Source organism: Cercospora beticola, chromosome 5 (genome assembly GCF_033473495.1).
Source record: "Cercospora beticola chromosome 5, complete sequence".
NCBI lineage: Eukaryota > Fungi > Ascomycota > Dothideomycetes > Mycosphaerellales > Mycosphaerellaceae > Cercospora > Cercospora beticola.
This window is the reverse complement of record NC_088939.1, coordinates 3,066,107-3,090,294: the sequence shown is the minus strand read 5'-3', so window position 1 is coordinate 3,090,294 and position 24,188 is coordinate 3,066,107. Positions and strand designations below refer to the sequence as shown.

Below are 24,188 nucleotides of genomic sequence, written 5' to 3'. Positions count from 1 at the left end.
TTTTCCAAAAATGCAAGACATTCTGTGCTTCTAAGCGTAGCAAAGAGGCACAGTGGCTCGGCCGTGAACTTTGTGAGACACCATTGCTTGTGTACCTCCAGCCGACGTCTTTGAGCGACGGTCCGGCAAGGAATATTGGACTGGTATGCCGAAGCCACAAGATGGCGAGCCGACGAGTTGTTGTCGGTTCAGGAACACAGAGACAGTGGACAGGTACCACGCGACATTGAATACAATGCCGGTCAAGCCGAGGAATACTTTTGTTCGACGCCTCCCCAATGTTCTCCGCTGAATCCTTTGCAGTCCATCCGCTCGCACATATCGAGAGCCGTACACTGCATCCATCGAATAGTCGCATCGTGTGTCCGCGTTCATCAATATGGCGATCGGGCAGCAGTCGCGTCTGCTGCTCGCCACTTTGGTGCTCTCTGCAACGGTCCATGCACAGGTTCAAAATGCGACAAGCCACAAGCATCGAAATGATACTGCCCCTAACTTTCAGGATCGCACTGCCTCGAACAAGGACAAGTCTGACATGGACGATGACTACATCGGCCCGCTCGACACTGGGGCTTTTCGACGACTCCTTTACCACAGCACCTTTCTGGGCGCTGAAATTGGACGAAGCCAGGCACTCCGCTATGACCCCGAGTTCGAAGAGCGATGCCAGAAAGACGTGGAATGTCATCTAGCTCTGCAAGGCTTGACATCATCTGTTACAAAAAAGTCTATTGGCATGGGAGAACCAGTTTGTCCACACGAGCACTGTGAGTGACCAGCTGTCGCTTTCGAGGAAATCACTGACATGTCCTCCGCCTTTCAGGTGATGCCGCGAACTTGGTACAAGTCTGGTCACATAAGCACATTGCCGCTGTGCAGGAGGCCTTCGCAAGAACCTGGTTGCTGGCGGAAAACTTTGGGAGAAATTTTACTTTCCCCCAGTGGGATTCATCATTAGACACGAACCTCAGAGTGATCTCCATGACACAGCAATGGCTTGATAAGGACGACGTAGACAAGAAAGGGCTCGAAAGGGTCAGAAGGTATTGGGCAACCAGCGACCAAGTGCAGACCCCACTTCGTGACTGGTATAGCAACCACACCTTGGTGGATAACAGCTACAACGTGACAGACCTTCGCGGGTCACTTTTCATGGAAACACTATTCAACGGACCAACCTGCCTTGGAGACTCCTACCTGTGTCCCGTTGATCAAGCGCAAAGAGACGCCGTCATTCCGGTGTTATCGGCCATGAAAGCATCCTGGGAAGTTGGAGTTCTGAAAGAGTGGAATCCCTTCCGAACGACGCTCGCAGTTATGCAGGCCAGGGACAGCGGGTACCGAGATCTAGATGACGCATTGGCGCACAGCGAGATGAAGAAGGGACACCGGAACGAGGCTCTCATGATTATGAAACAGTTCGCGGACGAAGCTAATGCGAACCGTGATGCTCTTCGAGGGGTGTCGGAGAACATGATATACACGACTGAAGTATTTGACCAGTATGAGGGAAGGATCTGGCATGCCAGCCTCAGATCGGACGATTCGCGGACAGTCGATCCAGGTCTTCGAATGTTGGGTTATGTTCCCCTTGTCGCACACGATGATACCGGTATGCCGCTGTTGGGATACGAGCAGACGCGGCATGTGGACGATCTTACACCTATAACGGCTGGCTACTGGCAGATGATAACCGTCGACCCAACACCTGCGGGAAATGCTGTGAATGCGTCCATGACACACGAGAAACGCTCGGAGGAAATCGACATCCTTGCGCCTGCGGGAGCTGACTGGCATTTGCCTTCAGAAGGTGGATTTGTGCCCCGCCCGTCTCTGCTGTCACGACGAGGTCCAAAAGAGGAGACGAAAGTGAACCCGGCCTTGCCGCATCGATTGTTTCAAGTACGGACAGGTGCTGAAGGCGGCATCATGACAGACAGCATGGGAAATCCGCTCACACGTACTGTGGAAGTTCAAGACGACCACGAGACTCCTCCAGTGATGCAGTCTACAGACACCACAATTATTCACGGAGGCATGATATCTTTGATGGGTCTCAAATTCAGCACTGCGGCAGGAAAAGCAATTGGTCTGGGCCTTCCGTTACAGTTCGCAGTACATGCAAAGTCCGCTCTGAAAAGCAACATTGTAAGAGGCGAGAGGCACGTGCAATTCGCGGAGTTCGAAGCCGTAGATGGCATTCGCGCAAATAACGGGGCAGGACGTCGTTCATGGTGGCCTGTCAACCGGGAACAGCATGTCCGCAAGCGCTGGATTAAGGACGAATTGCGAAAGCAACAGCGCTTTACCAAGGAGTGGGAAGAAGAGCTTTTAGAGCTTGGAACTAAAATTAATCGCATGACGCCCGGCGACACATGGCTTCCCGGTTTACGCCAACGGAAACAAGCCGTCGAAAAGGCGTTGGAAAGCTCGAAGAAGACACAACGCGCGTTCAAAGATCTACAGAACCTTCCGAAGGTTAATCCGAATCACCCCAACGTGGAAGTCCTGACGGCACAACGAGCCGAGCGTGTCGAGAGTGCACTTGAGCAGTCAAGGGATACTTTCAGGTTTAGAGAAAGGACCAGGCTGCTCGAGGGCGCGGATCTCTTTCGAGAAGTGTTTGAGCCAGGCACAGCTGTGCCGGAACAGATGCGGAATGTCGCCGACTCCATCGCCGCGAGAAGAGGCGCAAAGCTGTCCGACCTCATGGACTTTGGTGCGATTCGAAGATACATTAGGATGGGGTGGCATCGGCCTTCCCCGCTTCTCCACTACGATAGAAAAATGCCCACTGCTTTGGGAGAAGCACAGGTGAGAGCTGCAGATGTTGTGGAAATCCTAGCTTCGGAGTCTTACAGAGTCACCGAAGATGTGGCAGCACGACACTCGCGCATCTTGTCTCGCATCAACGAACTGGTCAGCAGCCCAGCGCGAGCAAGGGCAGCGGCTAGGAACACTTTGCGTGCTGTCAAATTACCCAAAGTACCACTGGGGGCAATTGGCAACGTTGCAATGGCGGCTTTTACCATTGGATCCGGCATTGCACAGTTGGTCTCGGAGCTCGAGGATGATGATACTTGCAAGCGACCAACATACAGGACTGAGCTATGGAGTTTGGAAGCCGCCGAAATGGACATCATCCTCTCACCTTGTATCAACACGGTTGCTCCCCTTCCGACACCAACGAACATGGAACCTTTGACGGTTGTATTTGGTGAGCTAGAACCCACCGGCAAGGAGGCTTGGGTGCTCCCAGGGGGCATTCCATATGACAACGTCACGACTCATGGTCTCGCGTCTCCCAATGCAACTCATCCAAACGGCACGCAGGCGGTCATTCCGAGCAACACCATCGAGGACCAGAATGCCACCTCTACGGAGGAATTCAAATGCCCGATGCCGCCACTTGATCAAGACTACATTTACGGCCGAGCAGAGGCCTTGCCGTGTCCCATTCCAACTCCGCGAGAATGCAGCATAGACTGGTTCCGCAGACACATCAACGAGATTCCTGTCGGAGTTCGAGGCCCTGATTATTGCGGAACGGGTAACCTCGTTGGCCACGCTCGTGCACAGGCGAACAATTGCCTGCCCGATTTCGGAAGTAAGGAGTGCAAGAAGATGTTTGGGTTGGATGAGAAGACGATTGAAAAGGAGAAGAAGAAAGAAGAGGAGAAACAGAAGAAGGAGGATAAGGAGAATGAGAAGAAGCAGAAGGAGGAGGAGAAGAGGCGGAAAGAGGAGGAGGAAAGGAAGAAGGCGGAGGAAGCGCAGTAGTGGCTCAATTGAGGTTGATGTGTCTCCTCTGAGGCTGTTCTTGTAAATGACTGGGAGAGAGACATTTTTGCATGGGGTTCCTCGTGATTGGTTACGTTCTAGGGGTTGTCTGGTATGGTAGGTATTGCAATCTATGCTTTTGCTAACACTGCGAGGCCGAGGACTTCTATACTTAGCAGAGCAGCTCAAACAGAAAGGCAATTCTGCACGTTTCGAAGATTCCCAATGTTTCTGCCGAACGGCGATTTCTCAGAACCAACGTGTGTTCATACGACGGGATCGAACGTCTAGGGTTATACGGAGCCGACGGCTTTCTCTCAATATCTCTGAAAACGTGAGCCTAACAGAGCCAGCGGTTCTCCAGATGTCAGATATCGAACATGTGGAGGCAGAAGGAGATCTCAATTCGATCCCCGAGTATCTCTGCAATGCGTCGTGCTCGCGAAGCCGCCGAATCATAAAACGACGAGCGGTTGTACGGGCAACGTCTTATGGAGGCACCGTCCGGCCTCCTCATGGCCACTGTCAGTGCCAAAGCGAATCTGCTGGTTGCCGCCCAGAATCGATACTTGCTTCTATTCGTATGTTCCGACTGCAATCATCCTCTATTGCTGTAGCTTTCGATGATAGAGCATATGTTCTTCCGCGCCTCGGCCCACTCACTCCTGCGAACAGACATGCTCAAATCCTCGCCTTGGGCCTCCACTTTGCATACGAATGTTCTTCCGATTCAGGTACAAGATGATCCACATCACTCGTATTCACCAATCCAGGATGCACCTCACTCAAATCCTTCACACCCACCAATTTCATCGCACTCTCGAGCTCATCTCGCAAAATCTCAACCAAGTGCTCCGCACCCTCAGCGCCGTATCCCAAAGCAAATAAGAACGGCCTTCCCATGCCGATAGCCTTCGCGCCCAAGCATAAAGCTTTAAGCATATCTCCGCCCCGACGGAAGCCTCCATCGATGTAGATTTCCATTTTGTCAAAGATCTCAGGACACTGTTTGTGGAGTTCCAGGAGGAGAAGAATAGAAGGAGGCGAGTAATCGAGGTTCCTCCCGCCGTGATTACTGAGTAAGATGCCTTGTACGTTGTACTTCATTGCCATTTTGGCGTCAGCGGCGGTTTGTATTCCTTTCAGCACGATAGGCAAGTCGGTGAGACTTCGAATCCAGTCGATGTCTTCCCATATCAGGGCTTGATCGATATATGCCCCCACAGTTTTGGTCAGGCCGCCGCCACGTTTGCCAAGTGATTCTCCGGTGATGGGGTTGATGGCAATTTCGTCGACGCGCAGGCGTTCATCGGACTCGCGCTTGCCTCGACCTGCGGCGTCCACCGTGATGAAGATGGCGCGCATGCCAAGTTTCACGGCGTTGGCAATGACTCGAGCGGTCTTAGGTCGATCCTTGTTGACGTAGAGCTGGAACATAAATGGGTGAGAGGGTGCTTGGGAGATAATCTCGTTTGCGGGATAGGAAGCGTTGCTAGAAACCTGATGACGATGAGGTCAGACGACTTAAAGTTGAACCCTAGATAGAAATTGACTTACAATCTCCAAGATGCCGCTAGATTGCGCTGCACGCGCCAGCGCTTTCTCGCCCTCTGGATGAATCATCTTTGCCAGGCCACTCGGGCAGATGAATAGCGGGACTTTGACAGAGACGCCAAGTATTGTGCTTGATGTATCGATGTCAGCTACGTCTCGCATTACTCGGGGCCTGAACCAGATTCTTTTGAGCATAGATTGGTTCATGTCTCGTGTCCAGCAGTCGGTGGATGCCGTGGAATAGAATGCGTGAGTTTTGGCTGATGAGGTCTTCGCAGAGACATCTTCGAAATCATGGCTAACGTATATGATAAGCAATTGAGCGCAAGTTCAGGACGGGGTCACGTACGCATTGATCACTGTGTGTAGTGGTGGTCTCTCGTTCTCAGGCACGGCCTGCGCAGCGTTCGTCGCTATCGGTTCTTGCTTCCAATCCGATGTGATTGTCGCCCGATCGAGATTCCCAACGAAGCAGCCAATCGGTAGGGTATTCTTGACAACTGATGAGGAATGGACCTCCAGATAAGCCGTTGTCGCATCATTGCCAGCATATTTTAGAATCACTGAATTTTGGTAAGAAGACGCAGAGCCATGCCGATATACTAAGCTGCATTGAACGCACAATTTGCTCCTCCAGGATGATCGTCTACAAAGTTGGTGCAGTCCCAGACCTGATCCTCAATCACAAGCCAGCAGTCGTTTGGAGAATTGTGCTTCGAGATCTCAGAGGTACCAATCAGCTTAATTTCCTCCATTGCGACCTTCGGGAAGTCGTGAGGATGTTCGTATGTCTGTATGCAATCTGCGGAGGACTCAAGGTGGCATTATGAGTTGCTCCGACAATGCTGAATACATTGGGTTGTTGCAAGTCGGCAACGCCGTAATCGGAGCGCTTCTGAGTGGCTCATGGCGATCATCCTTGCCTGGACCGGCAGAATGCACCTCGCGATGGTGAGTCGGTCGTTGATGTTCGGAGCGATGCTAGATTTGTACATTTGGTCATACCTCCGCAACATTGCTGGCCGTGATTCGAGCGCTGCGTGAGCACCAAACAGCACGTTCGATATCTCCTCTGGTTCCCAAGCGTTCTTGGCACAAATTCACTTACACAGGGGGTCATGAGCTAGCGGCGGCTGTTCCCGATTGATCGAACCGATACTCCGAATCAACCCCAATTCTGATCAGCGAAAACGGTCATATCACCACAGTATCGCTTGTAGATTCGCTTGCGGCATCTCCCCGCCGCTGCGGTGCTCAAGCTTCTCAAGTCCTGCAGCACAGACAGGCGAGGAGAATGCAATCTTCGATTTCCCTGTGGCAGTAGTGTGAGCAGCTGATCCAAGCTGGGCTGAAGCTGACATTCACACTGATCCTGTTTCTCCATGTTGCCCGGGCCTTTCTAGTTGTAGTGAACAGTTTCCACATGTGCCGTGCCATACGGCTTCGTCTTTTACTTGGTGGGTATCCAGCCACTTGCACTCTCAAGTAAGCTCCGTCTTCACTTGGTACATCCCAAGATCCAGCGCGTGTTTGTAATGGCTGTTTATGCATGATGGGTAGCGAACAGCAACGCGGACGCGACCATCATGCTCATTCAACAGATGCAGCCTCCGCTTGTGTCGTGCATAAGTCTGGTCGTTGTTCGGGCTGAAGACAGATACCCAGGTCCAGGATAGCATATATTATTCGCGTATGCAGCCTGGAAGAGCAGGTCCGGGGCGCCCCAGACGTGTGTTGCCCGCCTCTCGTGGTCCCTCTCCCATGATGACCACGTTGACAACTTCCACGGTACGAACAAACTTCGCCGCAGTGAATTGACAGCGCGTGGAGAGTCTCGGGAAGTCTCACACGGCGAGTATTGGACTCGCGTGCCCCTCCCCCGTAGGACTGGAGACCAAAGACTCTGCATGCGCTAGTCATGCACTCAAATCTGCTTCGGGCATGGCGCGGAAAATGTGAGCATGGTCAAGCGGTTGCCGGCTGCTGGTTGCTCTGTCTGTCTCGTTGTGCGACGCTTCTAAGGGCGCAGCCATGACGGCGAGTAGGATGGAGCTCGATGGTGCTGATCACTTCCATCATTCGATGGCCGAGCGTGCAGACTGCAAGACGTGCCAGATGCAGTCCCAGCTCTGGGATACGTCAGGCGCGCAGGATGCAGGTGTTTAAGAGAAAGTCTAATTATCTCACGATATTCTGCTGCGCTGCTCGACTGTCTGTGCACCGAACGTCGGATCTGCTGAACTCCACAACCATTCCCATTCCCACTTCACGACCCCCCCGCCTTCTGATCGCCATCCACCACCGACCACCCATCATCGCTCTTCCACCGCCGCCTCACCCTGCGCCCCGCTGCTGCGACATCGCCAAACATCATTTCGCCGCACGACGGCCGGCACAGACCCCAGCGGCACGACTCAGAAGCACACACGGACACAGCATCAGCAGCGAACCCTCGAACTCAATCAGCGACGGACAGTCACGCCTGCCAAGACGACACTCTCGAACTTCCACTGCCTCCGCGCACCTCGCCGCCCGCCGGCACATGTCCACTTGCGCGCCCAGGGCTGAGGGCTGCTCGTGAGCCTGGTCGTCCCGGCCAGTTTCCATGCCCGCCATGACGTCCGCGCTCGATGACGAGGATCTGGCACTGTCGATAGCACCAACACCTGCCGGACGCCGCAACTCACGCGATGACCGACCGCAACAGCAGCCTCAGCCGCCTCAGGCGCATTCGGCAACGCCGGTCATGCGCTCGTCGGCGAATCCACAGCATGTCAAAGCAATGACTAGACTGGGCCAGTACAATGTGGTCAAGACGCTGGGAGAAGGGTCATTCGGCAAGGTGAAGCTCGCCACGCATGCTGTCACTGGCCAGAAGGTGGCGCTGAAAATAATATCTCGGCGCAAGCTGGTGACGCGAGATATGGCAGGGCGTATCGAACGTGAGATACAGTATCTCCAACTGCTACGCCATCCACACATCATCAAGCTGTACACCGTCATCACCACGCCTACTGATATCATCATGGTGTTGGAGTATGCCGGTGGTGAGCTATTCGACTATATTGTGCAGCACGGCAAGATGCAGGAACGGAAGGCCCGAACATTCTTCCAGCAGATAATATGCGCTGTGGAGTACTGCCATCGCCACAAGATTGTGCACCGCGATCTCAAACCAGAGAATTTGCTGCTTGACGACCAACTCAATGTCAAGATTGCCGATTTCGGATTGAGCAATATCATGACTGATGGCAATTTCCTCAAAACGAGCTGTGGTAGCCCAAACTACGCCGCGCCAGAAGTCATTAGCGGTAAGCTGTATGCCGGTCCAGAGGTAGACGTTTGGAGTTGTGGTGTCATTCTCTACGTCTTGCTTGTTGGAAGGTTGCCATTCGACGACGAGTACATTCCGGCGCTTTTCAAGAAGATTGCTCAAGGCCAGTACCATATACCTCCATATCTATCACCAGGCGCGACGCGGTTGATCAAATCGATGTTGCAAGTCAACCCAGTGAACAGGATTGGAATCGCAGACATTCGCTTGGATCCGTGGTTCCAGGAGGACCTTGCCGAGTATCTTGCTGTTCCCCCGGAGGAATCCTTCGACACTGGTGTTGACCCAACCAAGTCCATTGATCCTGCTACGCTTGGAAAGGGCAAGCCTGCTGTCGTTCAGGAGAAGATTCATCAAAGCGTTGTCGGCAAGCTTGGCAAGACAATGGGTTATGCTGCAGATGATGTGCAAGAAGCATTACAGAAGGACGAGCCGAGTGCCATCAAAGATGCGTATCTGATCGTACGAGAGAACGTGATACAGGCGGCAAATCCTGCACTGCAAAGAGCCATCCCAGATTATCCAAACTCGCCGCCCGTTAATCCCGGAAGTCTACTCGCAATGACTCCACCGCCTAAGAAGCAGCCTACTCCCACGCCTCAACGAAGGCCTGCGCAATCGCCTCTGGACCACCCGCGCCATGGCTCCACTGGATCTGGCTCGCTTATGGAAGCACGCTCGCCTGCGTCCACCATCGCGATTCTGCCTTCATCGTTACCTAGCTACCACGCGGCATATATGCGAGGTCATATTAACAAATCGCAATCTCCAACTACGGGCGACGACGACCCTGAAGGGAAGCCACGTACCAAAGAGGAACAGGAGGCCACTGCAAGGCGACTCAAACCACATAGCAGAAGCTCTACAAATCTTGCTCGAAGCGACAAACCCGATCTCGATATGACAAAAATACCAGAAGGCAGGCCGAAGAAGCAGCGACCGACCAAATGGCAGTTTGGCATCAGGAGTCGTAACTCTCCTGCTGAAGCCATGTTGGCAATTTATCGCGCGTTGCACAAAATGGGAGCCGTCTGGGAAGTACAGCCGCCAAAGGAGCACGAATCTGGCAGTGGGGACGCAAGTCCAGAGCGTGGCAGTGACAACAGAACCCGCAGCAACAGTCCGGAGTATAGTGATTCCGACCCTGGCTCGGGGACAGATCCTGAGTACGCGACCCATGAGGAGCAAGAACGGCGACGTGCAAAGCGCCGTCAAAATGGCGAGAACGTCCGCGGGAGAGAGCGATATGGACGCTGGAATGATTATGGCTATGAGAACATTCCGGAAGACCCTTGGATCATCAATGCTCGATTCAAGAAGGAGGGCATGTTTCCGCCGGGTGTTCCACATCCTGCTTCCGCGCACAGCTCTCAGGTCAACCTGCACCACGATCAGAGGAAGTCGAATTCGGCAGCTGTGTCTATGACGGGCAACAGCTCCGGACACCATACTCCGAGCTTGAGTGCCAGCGCCGAAAACATTGCTGCGACTGGTCCTGCTCACGGCAGCGCGGCCGGGTCCCTTCGCAACTCCATTGCAGGCAGCGAAGTACCGAAGGCACAAGAGAGTGTCTGGGTGTACATGACAATCCAGCTGTACGCGATAGAAAAAGACTTCTACCTCGTGGATTTCAAGTGTGCGGGTTACGAAAGACTTATACGCCGGTACAGCTATGAAACCAGCGGCAGTAACGAAAGCGATGCGATCCGCGTGGACAACGCACCGGATGGTTATGATTCTGAGGATGTGGAGGTCGACGAAGCTGGAGAAGAATTGATCGGCGCTGGTCGCACTGGGGATGAGAAGGAGATTACTAGTCCCTTCCCCTTCTTAGACGTGGCGAGTAGGCTTATCATAGCATTGGCTGAGGCGAACGATTAGATAGATGCGAACTGGCAACAGGACAAAGATGCATTGCATTTTTCAAGCGAGCTGGTCAGGCTAGCTATGATATACAATTGACATGAGAATTCATAGCCTATCTTTCTCCCACGAGGGAGCTCGGAAAGTTGGAGCAATGGAGGGTTTGCCATTGCCTTGCATTGCACATAGCCTTACGCACGGACACTACGATCTTGTATAGGCAGTGGAAGATCGGCACAACAAGCACTTCCAAGCTTCGTTGCGATGGTGAATCTTGCCTTCTCAGGCGTTCGTCGAGCATCCAAGCCAGCTTTTTGAATCTTGATGCTGATTGATCCTGCTTTCGATTACGAGCCAAGCGATCCGGCTTCGATTTCGGTCGGGTGTTGTCGTTCGTCCGATGTTATATATTGTTCACTCGGGCTTTTATTCATTCTCGTTCGTCCGATATCGTAAGCAACTCACAAAGGACCAACTGATGCTTCGTCGTCATTGACACGGAGTTTGCGGCAACAGAAGCGAGATCTGTCCTATCAAACAGTGACATCATGTATCGCTCACGGTACGAACGGGTAAGAAGAAGACGTGGAAGTGCTGGAAGGAAAAGTTCACAAGACATCTTTTTCCTGGAGTTGTTCAGCTGAGACTTCATATCACTTGGGTTCTTCATTCTATCGATCAAGATGCCGTTTCAGTACAAGAAAGTCCTCGTCTTGGGCGCCACTAGCGGGATTGGATGGGCGATGGCGAAGAAGTTCCTCGACGAAGGCAGCTCAGTCATTGCCGTTGGCAGACGTGCAGAGAATTTGAAGAAGCTCGCAGAAGAGCATGGGGCAGAAGGGCAGGTCGATACTGCAGTCTTTGATATAACCGATCTGAAAGGAATCCCCGAATTTGTGAACGACATTGCATCGAAGCATCCGGATCTGGACTGTGTCTTTCTGAACTCGGGAATGCAACGACATCTGGACTGGAAAGATCCGGAGAGTGTCGACTTGGACGTCCTAGAGACGGAGTTCACGACCAATTACCTTTCTTACATGCATTTGACCAAGGCTTTCCTGCCAGTCTTGCAGAAGAAGGCGCCTCAAGAGACTGCGCTGGTTTACATCACGTCCGGCCTGGCCCTCGCGCCGATTGTGTACTGTCCGAACTACTGCGCGTCGAAGGCAGCGCTCCATCATATGGTCATGATGTTGAGGTTGCAAATGAAAGAGATCAACTCCAATGTCAAGATCATCGAGGTGCTGCCTCCCGCAGTCCAGACCGAGCTACACGACGACAAGCATCAGCCGGAGTTCCAGGGCAAGGGTCGCCATATCGGTATGCCGCTCGCAGACTTTGTGGAGGAAGCATACGCCGGCCTGGCTGCAGGAACGGAACAGATTCCGGTGCAGATGACGAAGAGGAATTTCGACACCTGGGAGCAGGAACGCCAGAAAAATGTAAGTTCAGTGAAACATTTCTCTGTACCCTGCTGCCGGACAGTGGTCGCACGCGCTACAGTAGTCAGCGTCGAATCCAATGGCTCTCCAAGACTTCAACAGAACTTCTGTTCGTCCCCAGCTTCTGGGCAGCGGCCGCGTTATTCCTTGTTGGCGTGAGACTACTGCTGACCGAGTCTTAGATGATGGCCATGTACCATCAAATGAGGGAGCAGGCAGCAAAGTGAGGCCAACGCCCACCGCCTCCTACGCGCTGAGGATTTGCCATTTGAATGGAGTAAAAGAAAGCGGGTGCTCGTTCCGACACCGTCATCCCTTCCTGACAGAAAGAGACAGCCATATGCCGACGCGAGTACATGGTACCGCAGTACGAATGTCGGGGGAACAAGGAGAGTCATCATGTCTGAGATGAGGGCGTGCCAAGGCCGTTTGCCCGCGGCCAACTCGGCGAGTGGTACCGTAGCTGCAAATAGCAATTGGGCTCGTGGGCAAATGTAGAGCCGTTGCACCGCCACAGCTCCTTTGTGTTACCCCATCGTTACAGCCGGCTTTGACCGTCGGTGGAAGTGTTTAGGTAAAGTGATTGGACCAGGATTGCGAGAGATATGCTTGCATTAGCCCACGGCGGCGGCCCTGCATGCTCGGTACGGCGACGCACAGGGTTCTGCGGAGAGAGTTTCCGATGCCATAATGGGGATGCTGTGTGATGTCGTTGCTGGACTGCATATCAATTGCAGTGAGGATGAGGTCGGTGTCGTGTGAGCTGGTTCAAAGCAGCAGTCCGCGCATCTCAGCACGCCTGCATATAGCGCGTTGGCCGCGGGCAGATACTGCACCGCCCAGCACCAGGATGAGCCCACGGTGGGCAATGGGACCCGCCGGAGCCAGCGTGGACAGCGTTTCTGGTGGTTCCTGCAGACGCAAACCCGCGCTGGGCGCCGCTCTAATCGCAGACAGCGGGCGATTGGCGTCCAGGATCGTGTGTGACGTGGGCCTTCTGGAAACAGCACTGGACAAATGGCCTACCTGCTACTCGCGAGAGCAGCGATACTAGCGGGGTGGTGGGTGTCTATAGTGGCCCATTTTGCGGCGTCGGCACACGTTTGGGGAGTCGCTTCGAAACGCGCGACCGTGACAGGCGGCGTGCCAGGCCAGCATCTGCTCAGACGCGCGTGTCGCTGCGTGTGAAAGAAATCGCGCATGCAGCGGATGGGAGGCCCTGTGCTGTGTACGTGTGTCGAATCACCAAAAAGCAATTACAGCAGTATGCCTTCGATGGCCAGTGACGCGGATCTGCTTGACATACAGAAGTGACATGCCCTCTGGCACCCTTATCGACGACATCTAGATCGCCGCCTCGCCGTTCACCCACACCCGCCGCGGCAAAGTCGCCCGCCCTCAGCAGCAGCTGCCAAAACGTAGTTTCTTTGAGACGAAGCGGCGAGGGCGATAACCGGCGGTACTGACCAGGGTGCACAGACTATTTTGGTGGCTCAGTCGGCTCACCTAAAAACACTCAAAGCCCACCTTGCGACCTCGAAACCGATTGCTTTATTTCCTCCGACTCCCCAGTCACCAATCTCACTTCTTGAGCTCAGCTCTGTTCTGCCTTTTGCAAACACTCCATCCCTCTTGAACTCCCCCAAACACCTGCAACACAACCACAGCAATCATGGTAAGCTGCGACTGCCACTACTCGCTGAACTAAGCGCTGATCTGCTTGACTCAGGCCGACTCAAAAATCGTCTCGAATACTGCCACTGTGAGTTCTTTGTCCTCTGAGCGCGGCTCGGTGGTGGCGCCGAAGCTGACAGAACGCAGCTTGAGAAATACCTCAAACTCGACCAGCGAGATAAGATCATTGCCGAATATGTCTGGATTGACGCCAGCGGAGGTGTGAGATCCAAGTGCAAGGTGAGTGTCCCACCATCTCTCGACATCTGGACTGCGAGCAGAGAGGGGATTTCTGCGTCTCATTTTTTTTGAGTTCCTGAAATCTCCGTCAATGAGGAGGACTGCCATTGCCAGGGTCTGATGCGGCTTTGACGAAATGCCGCCTTCGGCGTGCTTCGGACGCTAGAAGCCCAGTGCGCTCTGCCTCAACGGCGGGGTCACATGGCAGTCGCCTCAAACTGTTCCAAACAGTTGGACATGCCAGACAACGCAGGAACCAAGAAATGCCGCGGTAGATCTCCTAGCTAACGCGCGACTGTCTGCAGACCATCGAGAAGAGCTCATACACCGGCCTCCAGAGTCTTCCAGAATGGAACTTCGACGGTTCCTCCACTGCCCAGGCACCTGGCGACAACTCTGACGTCTACCTCCGACCTGTTGCCGTCTACCCAGACCCATTCCGCCTTGGCGATAACATTCTCGTGCTCGCAGAGACCTGGATGTCCGATGGCAAGCCAAATGCCTTCAACTTCCGTCACGATGCCGCCGTCGTTATGGAGAAGCACAAGGGTGAGAAGTTCTGGTTCGGTCTCGAGCAAGAATACACCCTGCTCGACTTCGAGGGCTGGCCGTACGGCTGGCCAAAGGGAGGTTTCCCAGCTCCACAAGGCCCATACTACTGCGGTGTCGGAACTGGCAAGGTCTTCTGCAGAGACATTGTCGAGGCACACTACAAGGCCTGCTTGTACGCTGGCATCAACATCTCTGGTACCAACGCCGAGGTGATGCCAGCTCAATGGGAGTACCAGGTCGGCCCATGTGAGGGCATCGATCGTAAGTGCTGCTCCACACCACTTCTTCCCCACAAATTAACACGTGAACAGTCGGTGACCAGCTCTGGATGTCTCGCTTCCTCCTCCACCGTGTCGCAGAAGACTTTGGCGCCAAGATCACATTCGCACCCAAGCCAATTCCTGGTGACTGGAACGGTGCCGGTCTCCACACCAACGTCTCGACTGAGGCTATGCGAAATGATGGCGGCATGAAGGCCATCGAGGCCGCTATGGAGAAGCTGGCTGGCCGCCACAAGGAGCACATGCTTGTGTACGGTGAGGGCAACGAGGCCCGCATGACTGGCGCACACGAGACTGCATCATATGACAAGTTCACATGGGGCATTGCCAACCGTGGCTCATCAGTGCGTGTCAACCGCGCTGTTGCCGAGGAGGGCAAGGGCTACTTTGAGGACCGTCGTCCCGCCTCCAACGGCGACCCGTACCAGATCACCGGTATGATCGTTGAGACTGTAAGTTGCTTTGAAACCATTGCCATGTGAGCTTCATACTGACGTGACGAACAGATTTGCGGCAAAGTTGAGGGCGCCGACGTTTTCAAGAAGTCGCAGCAACCTGCTGAGACTGTTGACACTGTTGTCCCGATTGTCAAGCCTTAGATGACCGATAACGAGACCACGACCACCCGAACTCTTACCGATTGACCCAACCGACCTCACAGATCTGCCGCCGCGCCGCGAATGCTTCTAGATGATATCCCCTTCCTGGGCGGCAGATCAATTGTACTATGGGCAGCCTTGAATGCTGCCGCGGCGTTTGAACAGGACCAAATTAGAGGAACATTTTCTTGCTCTAGCTGGGAGTAGCTAGAGAAATGCATAATTGAGAAGTTCAAAACAATTTCTGCTTCGCTCGTTCGTCCATTGCAACTGTATGGCAAATGTGACCTTATCGTGGAGAAGGCACGTGCCCTCGCGGTGATCGGCGTACCAAAGCTCGTTGCCGAATCTGGTCGTTCTTAACTTGCGAACTCACATTCTCGACCGAACATCAACATCAACAAACCATGCCGTGAGCCTCGCACAACACGCGCAAACGAAAGTGCGCCCTTCCGCGACCATGTCGACGCCAAACACCACTGCGCCCGTGACGCAGCCGTCGTCCGCATCTAAGAAAGCGACCGGCCACATCAGCACACCCCACAACACCGCGTCGCCCGCACCTCGAAGCGTGCCTTCGCCCGCCGCAACGCGAAAAGACCACGCGGCTAAGACCCCCGTGAACCATCCTACGGTTGGCAGTAGCCATGGCAGTAAGACGCTGGCCGCCACGCCCATGGTTGGATCGTTGAGCCAAACGGGATCGGGCTCCTCGCCTGGTCAGCATTTTGGCACGCCCGGCACACTCCACGGACTCGGCGTGGATTTGGGTACCGGCACGCCGAATTTGAATGTTCCAACGCCTATGTTGGCTGCTGCTGGTATGGTGCCGAGCATGAGTGAGATTATGGGCGTGGGCGCTGGTCGCAAGCGGAATGAGGAGGAAGAGAGGAGGGCCAAGATGAAGAAGATTCTACAGAAGATTGGTGGACCGAAAGGCCGCGTGTGTAAATCTGGGATAGAGAGGGTTGCGCGAAGATGTGGTCTTACCGCAGTTGGGGACGAGACCGAAATATCTTTGGCAGGAGTTGGTGAGAAAATGATGCTGGTGGTGAACCTGCAAGGTGATGTGGTGGAGGGGGTGGTCCCGCAGATATTTGTCTGCGAGGCTGAGAAGAAGGAAGAGGAGCAGTATATGGGCATCGCAGCGAGCAAAGTGCTGCTGCAGAACTTAAAAGTCCCGAGTGGGATCGCTCTACAATCGAGCCTTGATCAGTTCGCGACCAATCTGAACCGGCTAGCAAAGATGGATAGGATGTCCAAGGGGCAGGTCGACTGCTTCGAGGCGATCAATGGAGTGTACAGCAGCTTGAAGAAGCTTTACGACCTGGAGAAAGATGCGGTCAAGGCGTTGAAGCAACTAAAGAGCGAGGATGCCGATGAGAAAGCTGCACGCGAAGTGCTGTGCAAGAAAAGCGGCAAGCCTTTCATGCATGACAATGGCAAGATTGGGCTTTCCCTGGCTTACTGGAAACCATCGCCGTGTCGAAGGAAGTCGACTACGACAATGGGCGGAGCCTCCCAAGACGAGCCAGAGGATGACTTCGAATCAGACATCTGGAGCCTGCGTATCGAAGCCCAGCCATATGCTGCCGGCATGTATCCATCGTTACGAGTATCAGACGCATGGTTGCCGGAAACATTCGATGCCGCTCGGCAGGACCAACCTATACCATGGCAAGACCCTCCCAACACATTCATCAGCACAAGCTCAACAGACACGGGCGATGCAATGGCCATCGATGGCGAACGTCTCCCAGACCTCCGCTTCGTCGCCAAGCTAGATCCTCCAGTCGTGCTACCATTACAGATCGCAGCGACAATTCTAGCGACGCTGGGCGACCAGTACTCCCACTCTACCAGTTTCCCCATCTACCATCTCAACGTTCTCGGCATCAAATCACAAGACTTGAGTATCAAGGTTGTTTCTGAACAGAACGTACTGGTTCCAGGCCCAGAGGGCGAAGACACGAACGCTTCACACGAGTACGTTCTCGACATCCCTAAGGGGGATCTTGCATATGTACTCGAAGAAGTTCCATTCTCGCATCCAAGGCAGCTAGTCGAGCTGTTACCTACACTACGACAATGGGCGAGCACTGGCAACCTTTTGCGAACCGCATTGGCCAATTCGCAGCCTGGAGAAGCTCAAGCAGCTACTGCCAACGGCGTAAACGGCTCTCACGCGGGAAATGGTACTCAAAGCAACGGTACTCACGAGAGGAAGCTTAACGAACTTCTCGGCAACGTAGACCTCGAAGGAGCCTCCAAAACTCGCGTGGACATGAGCTTCTCCAGTGGCTCTCAACTCCCCATCTCGACTCCCAACTTCTCACTCGCAATCTCCGATCCCACTGGCGACGACCTGAGCCATGTCGTCTTCCATATTATGCCAGATGCCGATGTTGTAGTCGAGCATTTCGATGGCATTGATGTTCAAGTCGCAGAACCCGTCAAAGATTCTTCCGAGGGCCAGCAGCCCGAGCAAAATCAGACGGAGATGTTGAAAAAGAAGAAATTGGCAAAAGCGTTGGAGATCAGCAACGACTTGGGTATCTGGATCGAGTGGATGCGCAAACAGGGTCATCCTTAGAATACACTAGGATTCGTTGGAGCATTATATGTGCTACGTTTTTGGCAGTACTATTCGTTACCCATCAACATCATCAATCATTGGAGACTTTTTTTCAAGACCATGTCAAAGCCCAATCGTTCTTCCATGCTCCTTCCGTAGTGAGATTTTCCAAGCCCACGAGACTTAACACTTTGCTCGTGCTGTTGTATGTCACACCGGAACTGACGGCCTGGCCGTTCAGCGTTACGTTGCCAGGCTCATCCTGCACACCCAGCACAGTGACGTTGGCGAGACTGTTTGTGTCTTCATAGAGACCGCGGGTTGAAGCATACAACGAGCCGTTTGATGCCGTGAAGTCGACAATGAGTGTAGCGTTTGGCGTAACGCTCTCGCCATCGTCAACGTACAGGATTCCAGAAGCTGCTTCGTTGTTATCGAGAGCAGTCAGCAAACTCCATGAGCTGTTGCGAGACTCTGTGGTAGTGTATAGCGCCTCTTGACGAGGGAGAACGTATCCGCCTCGCACAAACACTGGAATGTGGCTCAGAGGTGCGGAGATGGTCACGTTCTCGCCAGGCTGAGCAGTGACGGCTTCTTGCGTGTACCAGTCGTACCAGATCTCTCCTTGAGCGACTCCAGGGAAGACACCCTGCACCTCTTTCATGCCTTGGCCAAGAACAGGTGTGACGAGCAGAGCAGGTCCAAGGAGGAACTGATTGTCCACAGCGGCCAGAGATGGATCGTTCGGGAACTCCCAAGACAGAGCTCGCATGACTGTGCTGCCGGTGGTGTGAGCCAAGTAGAACAGCGTATACATGTATGGCAGAAGCGAGTATCGAATTGCCATGGCCTTCCTCGATGCGTCTGCAACAGACTCCCAGACGTACGCCTCTTGTGGATTCGCAGACAAAGTGTTGTGGTTGCGGTAGAAAGGGAAGAAGGCGCTCAGTTGCATCCAGCGATTGCATAGCTCTTCGTCCGAGTTGCCATTAAAACCGCACGTGTCCACGCCAAACATTGGAATGCCGAAGAGAGCGAAGTTCAGAGCTTGACTGATCGAAAAGTACATGTATGCCCAGAGTGAAGTGTTGTCACCACCCCAGTGGCCTGCCCACTTGCCGCTTCCAGCAAAGGTGCTACGACCGATGATCATAGGACGCTTGCCTGGGAAGACCTCAAGTAGAGCTTGGTAGGTAGCGTTGAGGATCTGATGCCCGAACAAGCTGTGCACATCATACTCCTCGACGCCGTCCACATGGGTGGCGTTAGGGCTGACAGCATGCACGGCGAGGTCGCCTTGAACGTTGTTGATGGCATAAGGTGGCTGATTGACATTTCTGACGCCTGGAGTGATGGCTGGAGGGGTAAAATACGCGGTCGTGGAGCTTCCGGCGGGCGTAGCTTCAGCGACAGAGCTTGACTGGGATGCTGAGAGCGAGGATGCTACAGCTGCTTCGGTTGCGTTGGTCAATTTGAATCCCTCAGGGTAGGAATAGATCTTCGACCCTGGCTCGCCAGGCAGACCGAAGGGACTGTAATAGGAGTTAGCTAATGTTACGGCATAACAGGCACGGCCGCCACATACGGGTGCACCGGGTTCAATGACAGGTTACCAGTTCCGCACGAGCCAATACAGAACGAAGAGACCTCTGACATGTCGATCCAGATACCGTCCCAGGGCGAGTTCTTGTGATGCTCAAGCATGCTGTCCGTCCACCAAGCCACAGACTCGTTGGCGTGCCAATCTGGGAAGACTGTGTATCCTGGCCACACTGAACCAATATACTGACTGCCATCCGGGTTGCTGAGGAAGACACCTCGATCGTTGCCATCTGTGTATATGGAATAGTTATCGGAAGCGTTGTTCGGGTTCGGAATGTAAATGGCTGCGTCCACGATTGGAATATAGTGCTGTCCGGCGGCGTGCAGGCGGCTCAAGAATTCTTGTCCCTCGGCATACGGAAATGTGTTTGGGTCGTTCGTAAAGTCTCTGTACTGAAACATGTAGTCGATGTCGGTCTGTGTAGGTGAGAAGTAAGCATGGGCAACCAACAGGTCTCGATGGCACAAGCGGCTCTAAGACGACGGCACTTACCCAGATCGTCTCGAGAGGGATGTCGAAGTCTCGATAGGTATTGACCACGTTCTCGAGCTCTGTCCAATTCTTGTAACCCCAGCGGCATTGATGGAACCCAAAGCTCCAATACTGCTGCATCGCAGGCAATCCGATGGCACCCGTCTGATATTGCTTGGTCACGGCGTCCTGAGTGGGTCCATCAAAGATGTACAGGTCAATGCTACCTCCGATCGCGCGCCAAGTCAGGTTGGTAGGGTTCATGAGTGCCTCCATGCCATGAGCGTTCCGCAAGAACACACCATGGCTGTGACCAACGTAGGTGCTATTCGCTGTGGTATCGTTGGAAGTGACAAGAGTGTGTAAGCCAGTTTCCTGATCAACCTCAAAGTATCGTGTGTCCAGGTAGAATGGGTGTACACCATAGATGTTTTCGTCAATCGGGTCACCAACATCCGCAGCATAAAAAGTGGCTGTGAAATTGTTGCCAAGACGAAGTCCGTGAATACGTTCGCCCATGCCGTAAATGTTGTAGCTCTCCGGCATTTGAGTAACAAATTCGATGAACTGATTCTCAAACACCAGCACGCTCCCGGTCGTGTCGAAAAGCACATCCCCAGTGGACTTCCTGACTACAGTGAAGCTGAAGGTTGGGTCATTGCTGTAGGTGAACTGAAGATCGACCTCTTGCGAGCCTGCTTCGTTCTGAGGAGCAGGCACAATCGTCTCGCTCCAAATGTATTGTGACGCATTGCTGCTGTCGAGGTAGTAGGGCTGGATCGAGAGGTGAAGCCTGTGCGAGCTCTGTACGTCGAGTTCTAGTGCAAGAGTTTCAATGTCGGTTCCATACACGTTGCACTGTAGTTAATTAGTTGAGTAGAGGAGAAACATGCTCAGGCACTCACTCCTTCGCCAGCTAAGGTGAGCATGGCCGTAAAGCCAATGGACGTATGTTCCACATTGCTCGCCTTGTAACCGGGACACAAAGCCTCAAGTCAATCAGTCCCATTCCAGAGCAGCCTCTCTTCTAAGTCTAACCTGTGCTTGTTTGGCGTTGGGATCCTTGATATTTGGGAGGATGTTAGGGCCAATATCGGCTGAGGCCGGTACTACAAGAGGGCAACATCAGCTGTGGCTTTTTTCGGAAGTGAAGAAGCAACTTCACTCACCTGTAAACGGAATGGAGTAAGTACTCGTAGCACCCGAAACAGTAGCACTAGCAATCGAGCCAGTTGAGGAAGCGAACACCGCAGTAGTCAGGCCATCGATAGGCGGTGATGAAGCAGAAGAGTCCTGTGCTAGAGTCAAAGAAGACAGCGCAAGCGCCGCTTGCGTCCACGTCAGAACACGAGACATGATGTCCTGCCAGTGAGTGAATTCGCAGACAGCGAGACTAAAGTTCTGGTTCAGCAGCGGAGGCAGCAGCATGGTGACGATGGATGAATATATGCAGACGCGATGTCTTGCCGTGATCGGGCGTTGCTTCTGCCGTCGGCGGAGGAGAGTGCAGTCATGCCGCGTGCACTCCCCGCGTTGGTGCAACGTTCAGCAAGAGCGAGCGCGTGTCGTCGAGCTGTTTGCTCAGGAACAGGTCTAGCGACAGCGAAGCGATCTCGAGTCGCCGGTTGTTCGATGGCCGAGGGCAAGCGCGATTGGGTGTTTGCACCGTAAATGGCCCCGAGAGCAGTATCACTGGCGTCATGGTGGCAGTGATCAGCGTCTTCTGCTCTGCTTCTGCGCTCCGTCTTGTCCGTCTGATGATGCGGAGACGAAGGTGGAGGACAAGCTCTCCCCACAAATGCTTCGCTTGCACCAATCTCCAATGCTTAACGAGCTTGGCACGTCCCAGAAGTCGGCCCGAAGGTCGAAGAGCGACAGTATGCCTTCCCTTTTGATACTACGCCGTGTCGATGAAGAGTTGCAGCTCTATCGTAGCGAAAATAGCTAGGTTGAAGCTTTAGCACGAAGTAAAGAGATTCGAAGACTTTACGAGGACACGTTACTCTGGAAGCGATATCTACCTAACGAGAGTGAAGATGACCAAGTTTCGCTCCCCGTATCCAACCCAGAGAACACCTATGCAGTGAAATAATTCTCCCTGATATCTTCAAGCAGTCCCGGGTGTTCGGGCTTCCAACCCAGCTCCTTACGCGTCTTCTCGGCTGAAGTCGGATTGTCGAAGTTGATGATGTGGGCGAAAAGTCCCAGCGAAGGCTGAGCTTCCTCGGTCGTCTTGCTCTTTACCGGCAGATTCAACTTAGCGCCGACTGCGGTCATGATGTCTTTCATGGGGATTGCCTCTTCTGCAGCAGCATTGTAGACTGCTCCGGCCTTTCCCTTCTCCAACGCAAGTCTCATAAGAGTAGCAGCATCATAGCGGTGGACAGCGGACCATCGTGAAGTGCCTTGGTCGATGTATGTAGCGAAGCCGTCGCGCTTGGCAGCTTCTCCTAGCATCGTGATGAAGCCCCAGTCATCTTTGCCGTGGACGGTGGGCGAGAACCTGATGACAATTCCACAGATGTTCTTCTCCTTGGAAAGCTGGAGGACCAAGTCGGCTGATTTTGTGCGATCGGACATTGGCCCATTTCGCACCGGCTCAGTATCTTCGGTGGCAAGTTGACCTTGTGGGAACCCGAGTGTACCAGACGCTATGATTAGAGCCTTGCCAGTGCCAGCTATTTCGTCGCCCATGGCAGATATGGCAGTGCGGTCGACCAAAGTCGCGTTCTGATAGGCTTCTGGCGAAGAGAAGTCGTGGACGAAGGCCAAGTGGATGATCGCATCACATGTTCTTGCACCTTTGCGTAGTGACTCCACGTCTTCCAGATTCCCTTCGAGAACGGTACCGCCAATCTGCTTGACTTTCTCGGACGAGGCACCACTGCGAGCGAGGCCTACGACTTCATGGCCATGTTTCACGAGGTCGGAGACAACGGCGCGGCCGATGAAGCCCGACGCACCTGTGATGAAAACCTTCATGGTTACTGTAGTGAAAATAGTGCTTGTGACTCGATTGTGTGAAGATGCGGTAAGCTGGGTGTTGTGACATCTTTGTCGAGCAGCACAATTGCACCTTTATACATCATGTCGCCGGACGTAACCTGTCTCATCAGCAGATTGAAGGATCTCCGTATACTGACAAAGCCTGTAGATGTGGTATGTAGCACGGCATTGCGCTCGATACGCTAGCCTTTGTTCGTATTGCTTCCTGATCCTGCGCGGCGGAGATACAGTAACTACGCGCCCGTGGCCTCACTGCACGCGTCAAGCATCCTGTCCGACGCTGGAGGGGGCCGAGTAATGCGACGGACGCATTCCGCCGATGAGAATGTCTCCATCAGGTGCAGGTGAAGGAGTGCACGATGCAAAGGAGATGACGGAGACTGTGGCTTGGCATTGAGCCTTGACGAAGCCTTCTTGACAACGTTCAGCCTCGGCTCTTCTTTCCACACACATCTTCCACCAAATGACTGCCATCAACACAATGGCATCAAGAATCACGCTCCTTATCGAAGCCGGCCATCAAGTTCCGCCATGGCCGCTGAAACCGTTCTGAGCACGGATTTGAGGAGACGCATCCCGAAAGATGTCCCGAATTCCACGGTGGTCCACTTCCTCTCCATGCCCTACGCCAAACCCACAATCGAAGACCCCACCTTTCGCATCCTGTCACAATCGCGCACAGTAACTCATGATGGAAAGGGTCACACGCTCATGGGCAAGACCTGGAATACTGAGGCCACGATCGGCCAGTTACTCACGTTGTTCCGACCTCCCAAGGATTACAGCAGCAAAAGCAGTAGCGAAAGCCTCGTTTCCTCGTCCGAATCCGAAAGAGGCGAGATGCGCCGCTTCTATACCTTTGGTGGCGACTTGAATGCTCATCCTGATCTCCTACATGGAGGCGTAATTTCCTGTATTCTGGACAGTTCATTGGGTGGAGCCATTGGCATGACGTTCGCAAAGTTGGAAGACGGTCCACCGAGCTTCACTGTGCAGTTGAATGTCACGTTCAAGGCGGCTGTGAAGACACCTGGAACAGTCATGGTGAGGAGTTGGGTGACCAAGGTGGAAGACAATGGGAGAAAGGCATGGGCGAAGGGAGTCATTGAGAGTGAAGGTGGCGTGGTGCACGCGATGGCTGAAGGCATGTGGTTGAGGCCAGGCAAGAAAAGGACTTCGAAGGTATAGATGGGTCAAAAACAGGGAGGTTC

The 24,188-nt window shown here is 53.6% G+C and overlaps 9 protein-coding genes across 9 annotated transcripts; 6 read left to right on the top strand and 3 right to left on the bottom strand.

Annotated features, from left to right (window-relative positions):
* Positions 1 to 379: 379 nt before the first annotated feature.
* Positions 380 to 3,780, top strand: RHO25_008487 (uncharacterized protein; the record flags this gene model as incomplete). The annotated part of the gene is made up of 2 exons (XM_023600623.2): positions 380 to 767; positions 824 to 3,780. 2 exons carry the CDS (start codon positions 380 to 382, stop codon positions 3,778 to 3,780), a joined length of 3,345 nt encoding a protein of 1,114 aa, XP_023448807.1.
* Positions 3,781 to 4,461: 681 nt separating this feature from the next.
* On the bottom strand, positions 4,462 to 6,089 carry RHO25_008486 (uncharacterized protein; the record flags this gene model as incomplete). The annotated part of the gene is made up of 4 exons (XM_023600622.2): positions 4,462 to 5,280; positions 5,338 to 5,632; positions 5,684 to 5,897; positions 5,957 to 6,089. The coding sequence occupies 4 exons, from the start codon at positions 6,087 to 6,089 to the stop codon at positions 4,462 to 4,464; spliced, it is 1,461 nt and encodes a 486-aa protein (XP_023448808.1).
* Positions 6,090 to 7,948: 1,859 nt separating this feature from the next.
* On the top strand, positions 7,949 to 10,549 carry RHO25_008485 (uncharacterized protein; the record flags this gene model as incomplete). Its single annotated transcript, XM_023600621.2, has 1 exon — positions 7,949 to 10,549. One exon carries the CDS (start codon positions 7,949 to 7,951, stop codon positions 10,547 to 10,549), a length of 2,601 nt encoding a protein of 866 aa, XP_023448805.2.
* A 665-nt stretch (positions 10,550 to 11,214) lies between these two features.
* RHO25_008484 (uncharacterized protein) lies at positions 11,215 to 12,203 on the top strand (the record flags this gene model as incomplete). Its single annotated transcript, XM_065603062.1, has 2 exons — positions 11,215 to 11,976; positions 12,159 to 12,203. The coding sequence occupies 2 exons, from the start codon at positions 11,215 to 11,217 to the stop codon at positions 12,201 to 12,203; spliced, it is 807 nt and encodes a 268-aa protein (XP_065459134.1).
* Positions 12,204 to 13,648: 1,445 nt separating this feature from the next.
* On the top strand, positions 13,649 to 15,322 carry RHO25_008483 (uncharacterized protein; the record flags this gene model as incomplete). The annotated part of the gene is made up of 6 exons (XM_023600619.2): positions 13,649 to 13,651; positions 13,706 to 13,738; positions 13,798 to 13,890; positions 14,196 to 14,703; positions 14,754 to 15,175; positions 15,230 to 15,322. 6 exons carry the CDS (start codon positions 13,649 to 13,651, stop codon positions 15,320 to 15,322), a joined length of 1,152 nt encoding a protein of 383 aa, XP_023448803.1.
* Positions 15,323 to 15,782: 460 nt separating this feature from the next.
* Positions 15,783 to 17,915, top strand: RHO25_008482 (uncharacterized protein; the record flags this gene model as incomplete). Its single annotated transcript, XM_023600618.2, has 1 exon — positions 15,783 to 17,915. The coding sequence occupies one exon, from the start codon at positions 15,783 to 15,785 to the stop codon at positions 17,913 to 17,915; it is 2,133 nt and encodes a 710-aa protein (XP_023448804.1).
* Positions 17,916 to 18,009: 94 nt separating this feature from the next.
* RHO25_008481 (uncharacterized protein) lies at positions 18,010 to 21,399 on the bottom strand (the record flags this gene model as incomplete). Its single annotated transcript, XM_023600617.1, has 6 exons — positions 18,010 to 19,429; positions 19,483 to 19,916; positions 19,993 to 20,829; positions 20,877 to 20,960; positions 21,010 to 21,080; positions 21,141 to 21,399. The coding sequence occupies 6 exons, from the start codon at positions 21,397 to 21,399 to the stop codon at positions 18,010 to 18,012; spliced, it is 3,105 nt and encodes a 1,034-aa protein (XP_023449428.1).
* A 648-nt stretch (positions 21,400 to 22,047) lies between these two features.
* On the bottom strand, positions 22,048 to 22,953 carry RHO25_008480 (uncharacterized protein; the record flags this gene model as incomplete). Its single annotated transcript, XM_023600616.1, has 1 exon — positions 22,048 to 22,953. One exon carries the CDS (start codon positions 22,951 to 22,953, stop codon positions 22,048 to 22,050), a length of 906 nt encoding a protein of 301 aa, XP_023449427.1.
* A 555-nt stretch (positions 22,954 to 23,508) lies between these two features.
* On the top strand, positions 23,509 to 24,165 carry RHO25_008479 (uncharacterized protein; the record flags this gene model as incomplete). The annotated part of the gene is made up of 1 exon (XM_023600615.2): positions 23,509 to 24,165. The coding sequence occupies one exon, from the start codon at positions 23,509 to 23,511 to the stop codon at positions 24,163 to 24,165; it is 657 nt and encodes a 218-aa protein (XP_023449419.1).
* Positions 24,166 to 24,188: the final 23 nt, after the last annotated feature.